The sequence below is a fragment of the Oryzias melastigma genome, linkage group LG9 (assembly GCF_002922805.2).
Source record: "Oryzias melastigma strain HK-1 linkage group LG9, ASM292280v2, whole genome shotgun sequence".
NCBI lineage: Eukaryota > Metazoa > Chordata > Actinopteri > Beloniformes > Adrianichthyidae > Oryzias > Oryzias melastigma.
The window spans coordinates 33,133,081-33,156,059 of NC_050520.1; the positions used below are offsets into that span (position 1 = coordinate 33,133,081).

General features: G+C 38.0%; 1 protein-coding gene across 2 annotated transcripts in view; it reads right to left on the reverse strand.

Annotated features, from left to right (window-relative positions):
* adgrd2 (adhesion G protein-coupled receptor D2) overlaps positions 1–9,758 on the reverse strand; it is a 47,577-nt gene extending 37,819 nt beyond the window's left edge. The window contains exons 1-8 of one of the 2 annotated variants that reach the window (XM_036213718.1): positions 9,242–9,758; positions 8,220–8,287; positions 8,034–8,091; positions 7,716–7,943; positions 7,011–7,640; positions 5,260–5,382; positions 3,042–3,136; positions 2,564–2,854 (exon numbers count right to left, since the gene is read on the reverse strand). In XM_036213718.1, the coding sequence (XP_036069611.1) occupies positions 2,564–2,854; positions 3,042–3,136; positions 5,260–5,382; positions 7,011–7,640; positions 7,716–7,943; positions 8,034–8,091; positions 8,220–8,264 (1,470 nt within the window). In that variant the 5' untranslated portion in view covers positions 8,265–8,287; positions 9,242–9,758. The remainder of the gene's footprint in view (positions 1–2,563; positions 2,855–3,041; positions 3,137–5,259; positions 5,383–7,010; positions 7,641–7,715; positions 7,944–8,033; positions 8,092–8,219; positions 8,288–9,241) is intronic. The other variant, XM_024276347.2, reaches the window with a different exon arrangement.
* Between the last annotated feature and the right edge of the window lie 13,221 nt (positions 9,759–22,979).

Here is a 22,979-nt window from a genome sequence, read left to right on the forward strand (position 1 = left end):
CATGCCCAGACTCTTCTAATAGATAGATAGATAAACAACTTTATTAATCCTTTAGGGAAATTAAATGAGAAATTAAATGAGGGCACGTCTGATCCAAAATCTCCTAGCAAAAAGCTTATAAGAAAGATGTTTTAAAAAAAATAGGACAAATAATCATTAACCTGTACCCCAAAGAACTATTAGTCCTCCTAACTTGAGGTCATTTTTATACTTTTTTATGAGCTGCACAAAGATTCTTCTTTATACCTGAGAAACACATTTTAAAAATAATTCCTGGAATAAAACCAGGAATTTACAAAGAAAAGACAAATTATTTTGACAGAGAGTCATATAGATTCCTTTCAAAATAAAAGACTTCCTTTTCCATATAGGATCGTCCCACCCATTGGCTAACTTGTTTTTGCTTCATGATTTAATAGAAATAGTATTAAAAAATATAGAAATGTATTTTCTTTGCAACTCCCTTTTGTGTACAGTCAATAAACATTTGCTGTGCAGCATAAAATATGTGCTTTAAGCACATGAAAAGAGCAATCAGAGAAAAGAAAGCTAAAATGTTGATATTGTTTAACCTTTTAACGGCTGAAATTATTCACAGCTATGAAAAAAAGATGTTCACTTATGTTTTTGCTTTAAAGTAAATGCTACATTTAGGTAATTTTGTAGCTAATTGGATTTGACACATATTTGAGACAACAGGCATTAAGGGGTTAACATCTGTGTAAAGTAGAGTAATAGAAGATCACATAGGGCACCTTGAGTTGGTGTAATGTCAGCAGAAGTGTTCTAAAAGATTTTATAATTCGATTATGTATATATATACCGTATATATATATCTATAATATAAATCTATTCATTGATTACGTCGATTTATCGTTACACCCATAAGTAACGTTTGAAAACTTAAAATTATTGAATCCAACTGCAGGAAGTGAGAAAATGTGATGTCCTTGTGTTTAGAGTACAGTCAGTGGTCAGTATGTAATTAAACTATTACTATGATGTGATAGTTTTTTCTGTAGAACATCAAGGTTCTGTTTACACCGAACCCTACATTCTGATTCAGAATTTGATGCAAACCAGGAAGCATCACAAGTAGCAGTTTCCCTAAAAACCACTGGAGACAGGTTGTAGAAAGGAGCAATTACCTTTTGACTCCTCTGTTAAACAGCCAGTTCTCACACGAGAAATGAATATATTTATAGTCTGGTTTCAAGGATGTTTTTGATGTATATTGCTTTATTTCATATTCTTGACATTGCTGGCACTAATGGGTTTAGTGGAATGTTCATGAGTCACATTTTCCCTCAAACCTTTCTGTTAGGAACAGAAACAAGTGGATTACGGCCTTTTTCTACTAAAAACACTTGAACAAGCTTCCACTTCAATTAATTAATGTGGTGCTGGCAAAAGTATCAGAAAACTTTCTTCCTGGAGTTATTGGAGTTATTGATATGACAATCTACATTTCAGAAATGATTACAGCTTGTGTTGGAACTTATGTGGGCTACTAATAGTGTTATAGAAGCTCTCGGTACGTAGCCGTTTCTCATTTTCCACTTCTATAAAGAAAAATACATAGTTTCAAACGGTGAGCCATGACCTCAGACTTAAAGAAGGTGGTTTTGGAACCATAAAACAATCTAGACACTCAGTCATTCTCTCTGAAACTGAAATTTGACTTTGATCCAAAGTTGCATGTGTGTTTTTGTTTTTTAGAAAGTGCTTTTAACTTAGAGTTTCTATTGTAATTGACATTTTCCTGAAACAACTCACCATTTAATGGCTTTGCCACCAGTTAAAGAGCCTCTGCAATTGTTCTGCACATCAAGGGCCAATTATATCTTCACAGAAATCTCTGCTCAGCCTCAGCGAGGAAGAATGTATTTAATAACTGTTTGTTGATACAAACAGTAAGGGAACAGATTATGGTTGCTTGGTTGATTTCTTAATAAAAATGTAGCACAGATCAGGAAGGGATTCATATTACAGACGCACTCTGATAAAAATACTGTTTTTATCTGTTTTTATTATGTTCTTGTGGCATTTTTCTCTTGATGTATATTAGAAAAGTTAAGCTTAAAATTTGATTTATGAGTATTTTTTTTTATTCAAACCACTGTGAATCAGAAGCAGACACAAAAATACAGTTTGTTAAAGCTTGTAGGTGTGACTGAGAAGCTACTATTGCAGAAGCTCCCTGTTCGGCTGGATAGCTCCAATATTGATCACCATTTTGTTGCCCCAGTCATGTTAGATTGGGGTTGCTGGGGTCTGTAAACTGGCGAGAGAGAGTGTAAACAGATTGATGTTGGGAAGTAAGGGCAGACTTACTCTGCCCTACTCACCGACAGACTTACTCCATGTCAACTCAGAGAATTTCAGGTGGATTTCCAATGAACTACTGCCTCTCTGCAGAAACTACAAGCTAGAAAACAACCCAGATTTTTGTCTAAAAACAGCATAATCATAATTAAAAGACCACTGGGAAGACTTTGAAAATAGACCAAAAGATGACTGGAGAGGGAGTTAAAACACAAGAAAAATAAAAAGGTATTTTTACCTCTTTAATGGCCTGCCATTTAAGTGTGTTGTCTTCACTGATGATGCTATCAGCCACAGAGACAAAGTGCTGACTGAGTTCCAGGACGCCATCCTGGCTGCTGTTTTCCAGACGGGTGGGAGGCTGAGCCGGGATGTCCGCCGTCAGAGACAGCAGCTGGATGAGGGACACCATGTCCGCCGGCTCCAGTTCCCCCGGCGGGGTGTGGTCCAGAGCCTGGGCAGAGATGTTCAGCAGGACTGAGGCCTGGGCCAAGTTGTTCAGGTCTGATGGTTGCTGTGCTAGAATGGGCTGACAGCGAGAACAAGAAGCATGTTTAATTTGATTTAATAATCGAGATTAACCTGATTATTTGGGATTTTTTATAGCAACCAAATATAACGTCTAACTTTTAACAAGCAGTCATTTAATACCCAGAATGACCAATCAGAATTTTGCACAGAATAATTTATAATTTTAAATTTATGACAAATTGTACCTGGCTCTTGTTGGAAAGCATCATCATCTGGTTCATAAAGGCAGAGGGCCGGACACTCTGAGATTCGGTGATCTGCTTCATCCTCAGATATCGTTCTGCATCACAAATAGTAACAGTAATGCATAAGTAATTAAATTAAAATGACTCAGTATCACTAAAAAAATACTTTAGCATCTGAGAAAAACGATTTTCTGAGATTGTGAAGGAGAAATGTTTCTAAATTTAGCAGGAAACGCAAAACCAAAAATACTTCCTTTACATTTATTGTGTGAAGGTCAAGGTAGTCTGAAATCAACTATTTTATTCACACAAAGAATGGCTTAGTGATGGTAGTTACATAATGTAACCACGGTAAACTAGAAATGATAGTTTTAAAGTAAAACTTTTAATGGTTTGTAGGAAAGAGCAAAGAAAAAAGGAAATATGTAGTGAAACTATTCCAATCTCATTCTTGGTAATCATTTTGTAATAAACGAAGAAGCTACAATTGTTAAAACGTAATGCAAATTTAATATGTTTGTTGTATCTATTTTCTTTTTTGACCACTTTGTCAGGAAGACATTATCAGACAACAAATAACTGCGGTATCATTTTATGGCAAGAAAGCACATTATTGTATCACGAGAAAAGATCAAGTTTGAAAACTTTTTCAAGATTCTGAAATCTTTTTATTCAACAAACACATCACTAAAAAGACAAACCAAAAGAAAAAATACCTTTCCCTCTGCAGACATTTTAGATTTTTAAGAAACAGAAACTTTGAAATATTAAAAACAAAGTTAAAAAGCTCCTTTTTTAGTCTGTTTGTTTGCTTGATTCCTCTAGTTTGTGTTCTTTGCTCCCCTTCAAGTTTCCTAACACCATTTCACAATGTTTAAGCCCGAGATGCTCCACTTCCACACTTGTAACAAGCGTTTGCTTTATAGACTGTAGCAATGAGGTCACGCTCATTTCACTGAGTTGTCTGCTCTGTTACCAGGGCAACAAGGCCCCCTAAGATTGTTGTGGAAGCTCTGCAATTTTATTCAAAAGGGAGAAAGAATGAGTAGAATAGAAAAAAGAATTGATTTTAACATAAAGTTGTGGTTTAATCTATTAAAGTACTCCTGCACTTAGTGATCATTCTTTAAGGATTCTTCTGGTTTAAGTCATGCAATGGAATTGCAGAAATTATTATCTTTTTCCAACAAAGAAATGAGTGATTTCTGTCTGATATTGGATTACAAATAATATTATAAAACTCTTTAATCAGGGTGGAATTGTGAAGTCTATTCTTGCATAGAATGTTTAACAAAAGCACAGGTAAGAAGATCAGTAGATTTTCATCTTCAAAGTCACATCATCCAGCTCATCAGATGGGATGCTGGGATTTCACAGCCGAGAAATAAATTTGAACTAATGACGGCTATGTCTGACCTCATGAGAGTTTGACTTTCAGTTACTTAAGACATGGAATATGATTGAGTTTTCTTTGGCTTTTTTTTAAGAGTAAATACATGTAAAGGTTTGTGCATGTATGCCTTATGTTGTAAAAAAGCATCGAACAACTATGTAACGTACTAAAAATTATGTAAATATAGTTAACATTTCTAATATATATGTTTTTACTGTACATTCTAATAGAATAACATACCCTGCTACTTCATACCATTGACTGTCAGAATAACTTCTCATACTCTGATACATTTTTTTTAACTTGTTCTTAATAATTAATATAAATAATAATAGTTTTTACACAAGTTTTATACAAGTTTTAAACTGATCAATCAGATCCTTCAACAAAAATATGGGGTCCTATTTCAAATGTTTGTAACATTTGATTGACAGATTTCAAGTATCCTGGTTTCAAGCAGAAGGGGTGTGGCCTCTGACAAGCTCACTCCTGATTGGTGAGAGTTGTCGCCATAGACATGGTTGGCTCCAATATGGCGGCATCTATAATCTATATTGTGGTAGAATGGCGAATTAATTTACTTTATTTGGTTGGAGCAGCAAGTTTTCTATCTGTGATGTAAAAATCAGTCAGTCCAGTTCTCATATACAGTCAATGATTTAGACCTCTAAATAAATGAATATAAAACAAATATGATTCCTATCTGAGTGATTATTATAAAAAAGAAGGAAAACAGATCAACATATTTTTTTTAATTTTTGTATGCACATTTTATCTTTTACAGATGCAGATCCATTTATTTCAAGAATATGTAAGATAGCAAACCTTTGGTGCTTCTGCAAACAAATGGCAGCAGATTGGAGCACTCTGTCTGACTCCAGGCCGGCAGCTGATTGGTCCAGCCCTGCAGCGTCCAGCAGTCCTGCAGCTCCACCTGGGGGTACGCTGCTGCTCTCATGTGTGCATTGTTACACACACATGCACACACACAATCATCCGCACACACACATCAACACATGCAACACAAACATATCGATGCAAGAAAAGAGAAAACTGAGTCTGGGCTCACTTTGAAAGCTGATAGAATATGACAACCTCAACTGACAACTAGAAAAATAAGATATAATAAACAAACAAAAAAATAACTGAACTTGGTTTATGTGTTGCCAATATGAGCTGGTCAGTGTGATTATTTTATATTTATCAAAAGCATTTGTAAAGCTCTATAGGAAAACTGAAGTGTTGATCAAAACAACTAGATCGTGTGCTAATCAGCTCATATTATCATTCATGAAGCTGGTAGCTGTTTTCTACTTTTTCTGTCAAATCAAGTTTTATCAATAAGTTAGACGAAATGCGTCACAGAAAATTATTGTTTTAAACTTAAAAACCTAATGCAAACAAAGTCTTTTACAAAATTAAAAAAAGAGAAGAATTATAAACCATACAACACCTCAAGCCTTTGACCAAATTATAGACATGACAAAGGAAACTAAATCGATTTTGTACTTCTGGCAGTGTCAGTTCAAGCCTTTCCTCTTTCAGCTTAAGATCATTTTGATGGTGATCGATTGGGGGTCTTTTATGCTTGCTTTAGAATCCAAACTGATAGTTCTTTTTTCACAGTCGCCCTCACAAAGCTCATGTTTTTCTAAATTACTGCACTTCAAAAAATATATAACATTAAGATATTTTTGTTGTTCCATCTGTTTCAATTACACCCAAAGGCATTTTGATCCAGTGCAACTTTTGTTTTGCAATATGCATGTTATATTTTGTACTTTTTTTTTTTTTTACATTTTTATGTTTATTGTAAACTGCTATGTGACTATGATCTGAACAAGTGATATATGTATACAAACATTACTCACTTTCTCTGTAGGTAAAAAACTCTAAACATTTCTTCATATCATAAGATGGTTATCTAAGAGATAACTAGAGATTATTATTAGAGATAATTATTACTATATTTTTTTAACTGCAAAACCGTGCAACAACCAGCCTTTCTATGAACTAGTTGGACCATACAAAAATTCATTGAATTATACTTATAAAGTAGTTAAAAATTGAGTCGGGATATATCACGATATTTCATTTGGCGATAGTCGTATTGATTTAAAATGTTGACAATATTTATTTAATTATTTGTGAGTGTCCTTCAGCCTCTTACCTATGTTTGTTTTCCGACCACTTGCAGCACAGCACACTTTGAGCAGCTCTACGCCGCACCAGAACAACAAGATCTTGCGAGAACCAGCTTGTGTTAAATGTTCAGTCTCATGGGTTAGTCAGCCTTGTAGTTTTAGTAATTATGAGACATGTTATACTTAGCATAACTTTGTTTGAATTTTAAGTCATACTCTTTAAAAAAAAAAAAAAAAAAAGTGAAAAATTGTTCTCGTACAACCTTGGGATATATAGCGATATGTATCAAATCACGAGACATGTATCGTATCATATCACCAGATTCTTGCCAGTACACATTTCTACTATAAAGAATACAGCATAGGGTAAATAATAAGAACACTTATTTATTTGAACAAAATGACAACTAAAACCAGCCAGTGAGAACTCACCTGGACAAATCAGACTGGTCTGAACCTCCTTCACTGCAGGGTGGCTGCTAATGTGGTCGAGGCTCCATTTGAAAAGCCTTTCCTGGGACAAAGTTGAACACGAGTTCAGGGCCCGAATGTGTCTTGATTCCAAGGCCATGTTCCACACATTCAAGTCAGTGATATTTCCAAAAAAAGGTTCTGTGAAATTCCCACCAAAAGAGTCCTGATCCTGACCGAGGATCAGAATCCCATCCCCATGGATATCTCTGTTTGTGTCCGTCCCTGAGCCCTTGTCTTTAATCTCTCCATCCACATAGATGGCCCAGTGGTTGCCACTCCGACGCCATGTGACACAGATCTGATGCCACGCTCCATCATTTGGGAAGGAGGCCTTATACGGCAAGTGCTTTCCATGGATGATGAGCGCCAGGAGGACGCGGCCCTGAACGTCCAACTGGCCCCTCAGCTGAAACTCATTGGTAAAGACAGGTGCAGCGTAAGAGAAGATGGTCGACACTTCATTCCAGTCTTGGTCCCACTGTACTCGGACACACACGCTAATGGCTGACAGGGCAGGGAAGGTTATGTTCACGTGAGCAAAGCCTTCACGCGACTCCTTTGGAAATCTCAGAGCTGAGACCTGAAAATCTGAACAGAACAAACAAGTTGTTTTTGTTTGGTCAAAATCTTGGAGAAACTGTAAGGTCAACTCATGTCTCTCACATTGCTTGGAGGGTGCAACAGGCTTGGGGGATTGCCCAACCCAGATGGATGAAGTTAGTCCAGCCTGGCGAAGAAGCTCCAACAGTTCTTCATGGTTTTCTGATTCATTCAGAGTAAGAAGGGAACTAAACTGGCTTCTACAGAAGCTGTTGGCTCTGGAGAAAGGCAGAGAGTCATTGACCAACTGGAGGGCCCATTGGGATGTGACGTAGACCAGTTTGTTTGTCCCTGGAAAGCCACAAAGGTTAATGCACAAAAAATGAAGCCCAGGAAAATGTCAACATCAGATAATATCCTATACTTGTTGAACAGCCTCACCATGTTGGTCCGTTACTCTGTCTGGTCCTCCAACTGTTGGCTCTCCGTCACAAACCCTCTACAGCAAAATAAAGACAACTCACTTCACTTCCTCTGTTTTAAGGTAGTACAATGTTCTTCAGTTTGATAAGCCACATTTTTCAAAGTGAATTGTTACTATTTAACAAAAGATAAAACAACTGATACCTTAAAAAGGAACAGCATCAGAGCAGTGAGCAATGTTCCAGCCATCTCAAAGCAGGTGTTCTCCCCACCTATATGAACAACATTTAATAACGCAGTTCAGTTTGGATGAAAATGTTTCAGTTGCAATTATTCGCCTTAATTGATTTTTCTACAATCCAACCAGATTGATCAGTCTGTGGCAAGTTGTTCATCAAATTGACCTGTACCAGGGGTCTGCAACCTGCAGCTCTGGAGCCACATGTGGCTCTTTTAACCATTTATTGTGGCTCTCTGGATAGAGAATAATACATGTCTGTTATTTACAAAGGAGCTTTAAAGTAAAAAATAAGTAGTAAAGTAAACAAAAAAGAAAAGTAATCAACCACTTTGCGAGGATTCTGACCATCCTCAGAAAATGCGACAACAATCCATTTAATTAGTTCGGCTTTAAAAACATTTTCAAAGATTTGTTAAAATCAAGAGGTCAGTGAACACAACCTGAATTCTTTTTTTTTTTATTTTTTTTTTTTAAGCAAATTTAAAAGATTTTGAGAGCACCGTAATGTACAAAAACACGGTTAGGGTCACTTAAAGCTCTTATTTAACTTTACTAACATATTATAACACAACTGAACTTTATGAAACTAAAATTTCAATGGTTTTGACATTCATTCTTATGTATGTGTTTATATTTAATTTACACTGGTGGAAGTTTGGGATAAAGATGTCCTGGATCCATTTTAGGTCACTGAATCGGATCGTTCAATATGAACCAAAACTGATTATGAACCGGACCACAAATAATGATATGGACCGGATCTCTGTTTAAATGAACCATTAAACTTCCAATTCCATGACAAGCAAACAGCAGTTTTGTAGTGAAAGTGGGTTTTCAAAAAGTCTAAAAAGTATTTTTACCCAGCTTTTTGCTTTCCTTTTCTGGAATACTTACTACTGCCAGGCATCCAAACATGTGAGAAATCTACAAACAAGCCTCACATATTCTGGTCAGGAAAGTCTGAATCCAAACCCATCTCCAGTACCTTGGCGTCACCGTTGACCATATCCAGCAGTGTCTCTCGTCTCCTGACTGGGAAAGATCCAGCAATCCCCAATCATCTGCCCAGAATTCCCCGTCTGTCTCCGTCCTTCTCCCTCCAGACCTAACACCTCTCTCTCACTCCCTTCTCTCTGCCTGCCACCCTGAAGCTATCAGCCTTTGTCATGCAAATGGACCCGTCTTTTAAAAGAAGCGCACTTGCGCAAGCACTGTTGAGCTTTTGGCACAGAGAGTTCCTAAACAGCGGCAGGGTGGCGGACATGTTTTTACCCCTAGCCTTTATTTATTCTTTCAGCTGGACACTTTAAAGGTAACAGAAACTGGTTTGATTGAGGTACTTCACAATAAAATAAAGGGCAAAGGATTATTCATTATTAATTAAAGGTGAGATTTGTCCAAATGGTGGTGGAAGATAAATTGTTTAATACTCCAAAAAGTGTATTTCTTAATCATAAAAATGCTTAAATGCCAAATGAAATTGTATTCTACACAGGAAACTGATCATCATGCAAAAACACTTTAAGGCTCCTCGTTCCACACATTCACCAAAATGTTAAGTATAATTTAAAAATCAATTTTAACCTATATGAAAACTGTAAAAAAAAAATGGGTTCTATGATCCACTTGGTTTGTGGTGCATTCCACATCATTTTATTGTTGAAGAAAAATGGTTCTGGGTCTTTATGGGTTGAAATATATTTATGAAAGTAAAAAAAGAAAACAATGTGGCATAGGGGTGGGCAATACTAAGAATTTTTGGTTGATACCAAATAATAGTGGCTAGTATCGCTGATATCAATACCGATACTGATACTTTTTTCTTGAATTGTTGAATTACAGAATAATTTTGGAAATACACTTTTTTTTAAATCAAGTGTAAAACACATTTAATTTTTAGCTTCAGTCTTTTGTTCCACTAGCAAGCTGGCTATAGAGATGCTTTTCTTCTTTTGAAACAGCTAAGTCAGACTGTGTTCAGCTTCAAAATCAAACAAATATTCATTTGCACCTAAAAGTGTGTTTAATTATTTATTTTTTTGTGGAATGAGTGACGTGTAACTTAATTTGTTAGTTCCTTAAAGTAAAATTCTTATCTCTCCATAAAAACAGTCATCACTGAGCCTGTGTACGTCCACAAAAGTAACAAATACTCAATGGAAATGAAACCATTAGAGAATCCTGGTCCACATGGTAATCCATTATTTGACTTGTTGTACATGTTTAGTTTCCTAACTTTAAAAAGTAATGCAACTTTTGACACTTCAGCCCATCATATGCAAAAAAAACCTCTTATCTGCCGTAGCATCAGCTTTACTAATGTGTATGTCTGCAAAATAAGAACAGCTTGCTACCATTCTCTGTTTGTATTTTGCAATAAACAACAGATTAGAACACATCTTACTACTCCAGGATCTCATGTGACGTTTGTTTCCTGTATTTTTTAACAGATGCTTAAATGTAAAACTACAAAGTATATTTTCAAAAGGTGAATATATTCCAGGTAGTATTCTACTTTTTGGGGAGAAAATAGACCAGCAAATGAAAAAATCATTTTCAGACAACTGCTGTCATCTCTCTGACTGCAGTTTTCTAATACATATCTAAAACTAGAAAGGAGATAAAATTATATGTTAATTTCTCAACATTTTTCTTTTTAAACCATAATCAAAGAATGACCCACAAAGCTATGAAATATACAAGGTAGAAAGTTGGTGGTTTTGTGGTCTAAATGTTTGAAACAAAACCGAGAAAAAAAAGTATTTGTTTGACTCACCCAGGACTAAAAAATAGGAGAGGAGATTATTTTAGAAAGCTAAACATGCTAAACAGAACACACACTAATGAGCATCAGTTTGTAAGCAGTGTAGTTTTGCTCAGAAAAGGAATAATTTAACAAAACCCTACATTGATACACTTAAGGTTGCTGCACTGAGAAATTCAGCAGTTTTATAACAAGTCTCTCTGCTAAAAAAAACTGCTAAGACACTCAGGTTTTCTTTTTGCATACAAACTTAAGGTGGAAAAGACAAAAAAAGACTGTTCATTGTGTTTTGGGGAGTTTAAATTTGAGAATTTTTTTTGGCACCTGCCCTGCAAATGTAAGTTATGTTTGTAAATGAATTCTCTCTATTACCCATCTTCATATAGAGTTTATATACTCAATCTGTTACCTTCTCAGCTTAACCCATCAGGGGTCCTCATGTGGTTTTAACAAAGAATGTTAAGGTAGATGCCCTTCCTGATAAAACCCAGTGTTTTATCCGTGCTGGGGACCGGAACAGGAAGACCCAGACTTGGGTCCCCTTGTGACTATATAGTTAGGCAGGGTCTTGGCTGAGGAACCGCACTGTGTTAAGCTCATTGTGCCCCCTGGGAGGCAAACTTGGGTTTCCATCATTCCAGTCCTGCATAGACCCAACTGAGCCATTCAAATAGGGGTATTCTCTGCATCTCTACACCGCTCCGTCCGTCTCACCGGTAAACAAAGCAGCTTCGGGCGGGCTTCTGGGTAAAATTACCGTAATGTCCAGATATTGACAAGAAAGTGCAAGGTCTCAGCTTTCAGAAACTGTTGCAATTTTTAAAATAGATCAAACCGTTCAGGAATTACGGTAATTCAAAGAGCGTGTGTCCAAATGTGTTATGGACAACATGCGCTGTGGTTAAAAACACACACACTTGGCGGGCCAAAAGATAATCTTCGGCGGGCCAAATTTGGCCCACAGACCCCACTTTGGGCACCCCTGGTCTAGAGGAAGACCAGTAAATGAAGACATGAAAGTATCTGGTGTCAGAGTATGCAAAAGTCAGGGTTAGATGGATGAAGCTGATTTGCTGTGGACACCCCTGTGGGAAAAGCCCAAAGGAAAAGAAGAGTTTTGCAAAATTCCCCCAATCTAAGGTAAGTTGTGAAAAGAGTTGTACAAACTTATTGAACAGTTTCTTCACTACCATGAAGCAGTAGAGTACATATACCTAAAGTATAGTACTCACGTATGATGAAAATATATGAAGATAAGACGATTTGAGTTTCATCTGAAAATTCTGAAAACGTCTCGCATCAAACATAATGCCATATCTTAACAGTGTTCAACACTCACATGTATTTCCTTCAGAAACTATTATTCCACTGAGTATTTAAAGGGGTCCTACCATGATTTTTTTCAGCCTTTCAGAGTAAACTATATCCGCATATATGATCATATGTTACATTCGGAACACTAAAAAACAAATTATTTATGAAATGAGTCATTTTTGTAGACTGTTAGAATATCTGCTCTTTGTCGGTCCCGCCCATTTCATGACGTCATCCTTGGGCCTGCCTCTGCAGCGTGAACACAATTTGTAAACAAAAGCGCGTGACTAAAGCTCTCTTCAGTCAAGAGAAAGATGGATGCGCTGTGGTCTGCAAAATCTTGTCAGGGTTTTTACCTTTAAAGCTTTTTATTTTGCTGATGAATTTTGAGCATCTGTATGAAGACCAGGTTCAACACTTTTACTGCTTGTTTGAGGAATCCTGCATGGCGGTTACTGGAGACACTATAGGTGCACACGCTAAAACCACGTCGGTAGAATCAGTCTGGATCACGTTAAAACTTGTTTTATTGAGCCTGAATTAATCCAACCAAATTTTACTGAGTTTCCGTGTCTCATCGTTGTGGTTTTATGTCGTTGTTTTAAAGAGAATTCTGTTAGAACTTCAGTAGAGCTTTCACGGTTGCACCCCACGTGTGCCCCGTAGGAAACACAGAAAAGGGAGTTATATGTTTTTTAGTGCTGTTAAAATTTTAACAGGTAAAAAGTTGGACCAATTATTTTTTTATTGGATAACATGACAATCTATGCTTCACATTTGTCCGCGGCTCACCGATCACCTCATTTCTACTTCGTTTACGTCACATGACTGTCGGGTACGGTGTGCGTTTTGGTTCAGTTGCTCCGCTCTCGGTTCGTTTCGTATTCAGACTGAGGGATCTCACACTGAACCGAAGTTTAGTCCGATTGGAAACGAAGTGAGACTACATTGAAAGATGGGCCCGGGAGCGGTAGCTATCTCCTGCCACAGCTCCGCAGAGAAGATGGATGTGTTTTCGTTGTAATCTTGGGGCGGAGCTTGCAGCACAGACTTCCTGGAGGAGAAGTTTGGCATTGATCTTACGTCAGCACGTTTCCACCCGCTCGTTTTCGTGGGTATGGGAGGGGCTGCTGCAGACAGTGCAGGTTTTTAGACGATTGCTCTTAAATGCATGAACAGATCAAAATTAAAGTTAAAGTCCCACACTAGGTGTGTGAAATTTGTTCTCTGCATTTGACCCATCCTCTGGAAGAGCGGTGAGCTGCAGACACAGCCACGCTCTGGAAGCATTTGGTGGTTTAACCCCCCAATCCAACCCCTTAACGCTGAGTGTAAAGCAGGGAGGCATTGGGTCCTATTTTTACAGTCTTTGGTATGACTTGCCGGGATTTGAACCCACGATCTTCCAATCTCAGGGTGGACACTCTACCACAAGGCCACTGAGCTGCCTGAAATGCTGTTTTGGGGTTCTTTATAGTGACGAATGAACAGTAAAATGCGTTTAAAATCTCAAAAAGTAGAATTTCCATGGTAGGGCCCCTTTAAAATACTGTGGGGGGATGTACTGGTTAATGTACTGGTTTATGGCATAAAAGAGCTTGTGAAATTTGTTAGGACACTTGATTGGTTCTGATGAGGGATAATACAACTGCTGGGGCACTAAGGTACAAATAGAAATTAATTATAAGGTTAGGGTTAGGTTCTCACAATAAGTCAAAGTCAATACACCAGCTCCATGTGGGTTTAGCTGTGCAAACTTGAGAATGTTTGTTTGTAGATGCTTTTTACCACAGAGTTTTGAATCTCAGTGTGGATGGCATACGTTTCTCCCAAGTTAGAGAAATCTTTGATGCTTTTCTGTTTAAAGACAGACACTACTGCAGTCCAAACTTTTGTAATCAACTAGCCACAGTAAGCAGAAGTTCACAAAAGAGGACTGGACTAATTGACCTCCCTCTTTTTGCTCACCCTTTCCTCCCCTGTAACACTGCCAGCCAGTGTATTTCCATGACAACCTGCAGATTGTAAGAGAGGTATGAAAACGTCAAACACTTTGTGGGCGTGCATCATTGCCCACAAAAGGCCACTGACATACATGTGGAGAGAGAGTGAAGGCTTTTCCCAGAAAAGCAGGCCTGGCTGGAGTGGACAAGACAAGAAAAGCTTGCCTCTGCTATTCAATTTTGTTGCTCCCAGCCTCCTTCCAGATATGTAAAGAACCTCACCACAAAGTCAAATTTGCAGCGTCTAAAATCTGATCAAGAAGTATGCAGTAAAAATTCCAAAGGTGTATTTTTTTTGCATTTTTTGCACAACTTTGAGATTTAGTCAGTACTCTATGAACCGCTGGTTGTAATAAAGATGACGTAAATCAGTTTAATCTTGGCAACCAACATAACTCTCTGAAATGGGAACATGTTTGCAACTTTCCAGACAGAAATTTGTAGAATTCTCCTTTGTCAGCAAACACTTCTGGCAAGTCAGACATCAGAGGCCCTGTTTGTCTGGCCTAATCTGGCAGGGGCAGATAGCCTTTATGGCTGCTCATTGGCCATTAATCAGGGTTTCTACTGAGTAGTAGCAGCAGGGGTCGCACCATTGCCATGGAGACCGGCGTTAAAACGGACCATATACACAATGTACGGGACTGGCATGAAACAAAGCGACAGAGAAAGAGAAAAAGCAACAATGCACCATTGGTTGTGTCTTTTTTTGTACAAGACGGGACACGACTGAGACTATGCTGAACTGAGATTCTCCCTCTTTTAGAAGAGATTTAAGATGCTTACAGTGAAAGTGTGAGTTTGTTAACCAGTTAATACACTATAAACTAGGTACAACCTGCAGTTACCTTTAGAGCTCCCAAAATGGCTCCCTGGACTCTTTTCAGAAATGTATGAAAATAGACAAAGATGCAAATATCCAATTTTTTTCTTTTAATGTGATTTCAGGACAAACATGGAGCTCACTCCTGTCATTTTTCAAGACTTTAAATAGGTGCATAACAAAAACTAAATTCAACATTTTTGTAAATGAGAATTTCCCTCATAGCCTGCGATCTACAGAGAGCACAGCAGTGTGCTGAGATCCATTTGACATGTGAGAATCTGTCCAGTGACGTCCGAAAAAAAAAGTCACGTAAACCAATGAGAACACAATCCGGTCATACATACATGTGTAGTAACAAAGTTTTTGTTTTTATAAAGAGATTTTTGTCTGTGTTTGGAGACACCTCAGGAAATTATTGAGTTTCATTTTCATTTATAATGACACTCTTTAGTCACGCATCACACCTGAACCCTTCCTCCACCCATTTTGACCTGCTACCCTATCACCACTTTCCTTCACTCTCTGTTCTGGAGTCCTGGACTGTCGACACTAGAGCCTCATTTCCACTGACCAGTATAGTCTGGTAGGGAGTAGTACGGGACGGTCCAGTTAATTCTGGTGAACGTTTCCACTCAATCAAGCCTCATTTCCACTGAGTGGCTTGTTTTTTTGTGCATGTGTGGTGTAGAGCGCTTGGTGTGTCATTGCGTCATTGTAGTGCAACGACTAGAAAAGCAACAACAATGGAGGTCGTCCAGCAGCTCGTCTTTTTCTTTCTTTACTTTTTGTACATCGTGTAGGAATTTAATATTATTTGAAAGTAGATTGCAGAGAAGAAGAATACTGCCGTAAAGATGAAAATAGAAATGCTAGCTTAATGCTATACTGGTGCTTTCTAATGTTGTCAATTTCTGCCAACCAGTGGGTGGCAACAGCGACTCCGGTCTACCCGTCCCGTTCTGATGGGGACCCTCAAGTGGTACAGGTTGGAACTGTTTAATGGGTCCATTTTACAATGGAAACTCTCAAAATACTGGATCAAACTGGACAGTAGCCTACCCTCCTCAGTGAAAACTTGGCTAAAGTATGCAGTTCTCTACCTTCTTCTTCTCTGCTGCCTGTAACATCACCGTTCCTCTTATTCACACACAGATTCTCTGTTGTTCTGCAGCTGACCTGCATTCCTCTTTTCCAGATCAAACCTCCACCTCTCTAGATGATCCTCCACCTGCTCTCACTACAAATCACAATGTCATCTGCAAACATCATGATCTACAACATTCCTGTCTAACCTCTTTTGAGTCTCTCCATCACCACAGCTAACAGGAAGGAATTCAAAGCTGGTCCTTGGTGCTGTCCCTCCCAACTGCTTTATCTGCCTTCCTTTTTCTTGATGACACACCAAGCACATTCTCACCAGGGAGAAATCTCAGGTAGATCAACTAAGTTGGTTAAAGAGATCCAGTCAAAGTTGTCCAGTTATCCAGAAGATCCCCCTCACCTCACTTCATTTCCCTCCAACATATCTCCCTCTTTTCCACAACCAACCAACCACTGACAACGTTCAACATCACACTTTTAACTTCCAGCTTCAAACTTGTCACTCATCTGATACGCTCAAGATGAGTGAAGAGGGAAATTGTAGCTCGATTCCATTTGCTCAACAGTTATACAAGTAAGAGTTGTGAGACATTGTTTCATTGTCTAATGATAAGCACCAAAATGGAGGCTTTGTTACGTCCTAAACCACGATGATAAAGACAGGCAAAACTGTGTTGGTTTATCCATGTTTAAAAATGGGTTTGATTCAATATTTAAATGACTGCAGGTCTTTTTGAGAAAATAAAACTCATCAAAACACTTTTCCATTTTTACTTAAAAGTAGTGGAGACTATTACAGTAGTCCATCCATTTCCTTGACCGCTTCATCCCTTTCGGGGTCGCGGGGGTGCCGGAGCCTATCCTGGCTGCAGATGGCGAAGGTGGGGTTCACCCTGGACAGGTCGCCAGTCTGTCGCAGGGCCTCAATCACACTCACATGCACACCTAGGGGCAATTTAGAGTCACCAATGAACCTATGAAGCATGTTTTTGGACGGTGGGAGGAAGCCGGAGTCCCTGGTGAAAACCCACACATGCACGGGGAGAACATGCAAACTCCACACAGAAAGGTCCCAGCCGGGAGTCGAAACGGGGCCTTCTCGCTGTAAGGCAAGAGCGCTAACCACTGCGCCACCGTGCAACCCTATTACAGTAGTTTGAATGAAATTTAGGCAGATTGAAGCATGGTTTTGGACGGTGGAAGGACGCTGGAGTCCCCATAGTTAATCAGTAGTGTGAAGGGTCTTGTCCAAGGACCCACACTGGATTAAGCTCATTGCGTCCCCTTGGAAGCAAACCCTGTTTTACCACACACCAGTCCTGCATGCAGTTAACTGAGCCATCCAGCCGCTAATTGTTTAATAGAATAAATCTAATATTATGCAGAGGAGGCTTAAAATGAATTTTGAGTAATGAGATCTTGTTAGATCTTGTGAGGGTTCAAGTTTGTTTCAAAATGAAAGAAAAAAAATGAAGACCATAAATATATGTAAATGTTTTTAAAACTGAAAATTAGATATAAATGTGCTTCACAATGTTACAACATTCAGTCCTTTCCACTTTCCTCTCAGATGTAGGCTTCAGACACAGCCAGCAGATGTCTCCCCTCTCACTTCTTGAAATGCTTCAACAAAGCTTGTTGGTCCTGCAGAGGCTGCAGGTACACCACACAACAGGGCCGATTGTTGTGCAAACAGACTGTTAAATAAGCGAAATTTGACAATTATCCAATGTTCTTTTAATAAAACTAGGCTTGTCGTCAGATGATTGCAGTGTGCTTCCGACTATTTGACTTTTTTTTAAGACAAAACAAGAACTAAAAGCTAAGAAAAGAGCCTTGAGTCAAATAGCTTTTGCGGCGTTACCTTTCAGGTCGTTCTGCTCTAAACGAGTTAAACTGGTGTGAGAGCTGGTGGGTAATAAGGCATGGTGCAAGTTTGTCACTGAAACATTTAAATGTGATAAAAAGAAAATATCTTACATCATGCAAGATGTGGTCAGGAGGCATCGGAAGTTGATGTTTTAAATCTTGATCTGCAACAGAAACGGCCATAAACAGCTCATAACTGGTTTATGGGAGTGGATCGGAAAAATGTAACCAAACAACTTAAACGTAGACTTTAAAAAATTAAAGAACAACTGTATAAAACTAGATATAAGTGTTAATACTGTAGGCTGAATGTGGCCACTGAAGATGCCAGAGCAGTTAGCTGAAACTGCAGAAGCGGAAAGCTTACTAAAATATTATTTAAATGCCAGATTAGCCAAAAAAACTGGAAACATATCCAAATTAGCCAAAAACATCTAGCACAAAGCTAAAATGTTAGCTAATTTCCAAATTAGCCAAAACACTTTCTAAATAAGCAAAAACCAGCTAGCATGCTGTTTAAAACTAAAAATAAAAAAGCTGAATTCCAAATAACCCTAAAAACCCAGCAGTTGCTGAACATTTTAGTTTGAAAGATATTTCTAGCTGAAAGTTTATGTGGAAGTTCACAAGTTTCAAAGTGCAACGTTTTTGAAGGATTGGAGCAATTTCGTATTGATTTCTTATGGGGCATATTTTGCTCAAAATTATAAAGTTTATGAATACCAAAAATACCTGAACAAGGTGAATGTTTTAATACCAAGATTGCCGAAATTGCTGAAAGTGTGATTGAGTTTTTACGAGCCGAGAAATGTACAGAAAGCAGAAGTAGAAAAGTGGGGTGAGAAGTTGTCATGAGTTTGCTAACTATTTCAGAAAGTCCTTACATTGACCTTTATTGATCTCATAGGGGCGATATTAGTGACTGAGAGGGCACATTTCGTTGGAAATTATAGCAACAAATGCATGACATCATCCAATAATAAATAGCTATGTGGATAAAACACAATCTGCAGAAAAAAATATTACACATGACAATATTTTGATAGAAGTAAAATTGGAATGTAAATAGGATTCATGCATAATTTAAGTGTAAAACAGGCATATTGCTGACAGAAATTAAACTTTCCTTTAATGTGCTTAGAATATTTAGAAAAAATCAATTTAATATGAATGAATGAATGAAATGTATTTTAAGCAATCAGGTTATAATACATAACATATCACTTAATAAATCACAAGTAGATCACTTGAAAGGGAGTGGAAGGAAGCAAACTTATATAATCCCACCCTAACTCGACCATACCATTTTCTCTACATGAATTATCAATATCTGGTTCAGGACTTAATATCAAATATTTATAGATTCAGGCTATTAAGGATCATTAATATCATTGATGTAATCAAATTTAATAGCATCCACAACAAATCATTTATATTAATCAGTAACAATAATCTAATATTCTCATAGAAAAATTAATGAATGAATTTATCAACAAAATATGACAGTGTTAGAATAAAATACATTGGACTTTCTGAACATGTCACTGCATTTTGATTGCATTTGAAACATTTATAAACAGTAAAAACCAAAAATGCCAATGTAAATTTTAACTAAAAAAAAAACAGATTGAACTGACTTGTTATTTTTTGCTTTATACAGCAACCAGCATTATCACAGGTAAACAAAACCATGGGTGAATACTTGATGTGAGCCTAAATGTTACTGCTGGGGATTAAAACCCCTTGAGAACACATGTAGGAATTTTGGAAAACACAAAATATTAAGAAAAAACAACAACCTTTAATCCTACTTGTAATCATGTGTTTTAATAATGTTCTGTTTACCGTTTTATTTCTGTGGGTTAGTTCATTCCTGTGGAAAAGATTAAGAAGTCATATAGAGAAGAAAAGAAAAGCTAAAATTATATTAGTAAGTCCAAGTGAATTAGGTCCATAAAATAACCAAAAAAAAAAATAAACAAGAAAGCAAATGTATAACCTTTCCCTACAAATATACCTCCAGATAACTAAGATGATTTTAATACAGGTACATCCAGTTGGTCTATTTTGAATTTCTCTATGTCAGCAGCATACTTTTTACATTTTAGTGTTTAAGTTACATTTTCAGCATGTGTGCTCTCAAGATGACATTTTTAAATTTCCTGCATTTAAACATTCCTTTAGTTCCACCACTTCTGTCAGCTGGACAAGCTTAATGAAAATAATCTGGGACCGTCAGATTATACAGAATTGTCCAATTTTGACGACTTTTAATCTTTTAAGTATTGCTTAAACTTGAGCTATTTTTAATCTAATGTTGCCCCAACCAGTTTTCCGTTTTATTCTGCCACAGGGTGTTCCCGAGCAGCATTACGTCGGTGAAAGAAAATAGTTCAAATAACTTGATTTATGTGAGTAATAAAGACAGTAATACTCCTGGGTTGTATAGAGGTAAACTGGATGGCAAAATAATCCACGTTGACTACATGTCTAGACAGCGTTGCTCTGAACAGATGCTTGGTTGGACACTTGCTTATTTATGCTTATGTCTGCATCTTTTTCACACCCTCTCATTTATCTCCCCTGCATTTGAATAGTTTGTGTCTGCATTTGGGGCAGCAAGGGGTTGCATCAATAAATGCAGCTTTTTTTTTCTCCGATTATCATGTGAGAGACTAAATTAACTCAAATTCCAGCGCAGATACTGTGCCACATGTACCCCGAGGTGCAGGTCTCTCCTCTTCCACCGGGTGATGCTGTGGTGAAAGACTTGGTAGCCCAGCAGATGGGAATACATGCTGTCTGAGGTTTTGTGAGCCCAGGAGAAGCTCTAAAAGCATCTATCCCAGCGCTTCCTGCGTGTCTGTGCTTGTCAGGGAGCAGACGGGTTTCCTGGTCCCATTTTATTTGCATTCACCTGCAGCCGGCCTCCACAGGGATGAGGGAGGAGGCAATTACAGGAGCAAGCAACGCAAAACAGATGTGCAATTATGAGAACAGAGGTTTGCACTTAGTCTGCTCATTGCCCCAGCGTCAAAGCTGCTATGCACAATGCAATCCACAACAGCCAAATCCACAAACAGCTAATTAAGTCCTCATCATCTTCAGAAAGCTACAACCACTGATCATCACGCTCAACAGAAACAGGCCTGCTACGTACCGGAGCGCGTTCTCGAAGGGAAAGCATCGCTTTCACTCCACTCAACAGCTTATATACATCCAGAGAGTAATAAAGACATACTTTTACAAAGTATATAAATCCAAACTCTGGACTTAAGTCACATCATCACTTAGTTCCTTTAATTGCACACGTCTACTAAACTTTAAATTTGGTAAAAAGGTCTTTAGAATCCTGACAAGAATTGAATCAAAATGTCATGTTTGTTGTGAAATGTTTCTAATTATCCATTCATTCATCTCCATCAGTGGAACATAAGGGGAAGCAGAACATTGTTGCTTTGGAGCTACAGTACATTGCATCCTTCACTTTAATTACACAAAAAAAGAGCACTGGTATGTTTGGTAGATTTTCATTTAACCACGTATGGTCTTGGTATTTCGCAGCCAGAATGCGTTTTCAGTTATTCATAAGACTAACAGCTAAGTGGGAGGAGACATAAATGCCATATAGCAAAACTCAGCCAGCAGATCTGAGCCAAAGTGGCAGAGCTGACCCTGTGTGTCTCTGCCCATGCTTGCAGCTCTGACTGAAACCCATTTTGAAAAGTTTTAAGAGAAATTGTCTCTTATTTTAAAACCAAATGTTAAAAAAAACTTGCAGTCTCTTCCTTAAGGACTTACAGCAATTAGTCAATAAAAGGTATAAAAGAGAAAACAAGTATTTGATCCCTTTTTTTTTTTTTAGCTTTGCCCGCTTAAAAAGAAATTGACTGTCATCCTAATAATAGATTCAATTAAACAGTGAGAGATAGAAATGAAAGAAAATGAACTTTATTTTATTGATTTATTTGCATTTCATTGAGGGAAATAAGTATTTGATCTCCCTGTAACCGTTAAGAGTTCTGGTTCCCACAGACCAGTTAGACTCTCCTAATCTACACCTGAACTGAAGACACCTGTTTGAACTGATCACCTGTGGAAAAGACACCTGTCCACAGAATCGTCCATCAGTCAGAGTTTGAACTCTCCAACATGGAAAGGCTATGGGCCAGCTGTGGTGCAGCGGTAGGACGGTCGACTCCTGATCGAAGGAATGCAGGTTTTTTCCAGCCCCCACCAGCGGAGCCACCACCACAAGCAGTACAATCTTCTCCCTTAAATCAAAGATTGTAGACCTGCACAAGACTGGAATGGACTACAAAACCATGAGCAACAAGCTGGAGGTTAAAGGTCACAACTGTTGGTTCCAAAATACAAGAACTTTTTTAAGGGGCTCCAAACCACATCTGACCTTCTGGAGTTTCCATGATCATGAGAACAGAGAGGAATCGACACAAAATAACACGGCGGGAGTTAGTTGATGATCTAAAAGGAGCTGGAACCACAGTCAACAAGAAAACCATCGGAAATTATTCATGCCATAACAGTTTACCATTTACAGTACTTTTTAAGTCCCTCTACTTAAGAAAACACATCCTGAAGTTTGCCAACGAACACTTTTATGATTCATAGAGTGATTGGGAGAAAACGTTGTGGTCAGATCAGACCAACATGGAGCTCTTTGGCATCAACTCAGCTCGTCATGTTTGGAAGAAGAGAAATGCTGACTATGACCCCACAAACACCATCCCCACTGTCACGCATGGAGGTGGAGACGTTATTCTTGGGGGTGTTTTTCTGCACAGGACTACTTCACAGTGTAGATCAGGGGTATTCAAATCCAGGC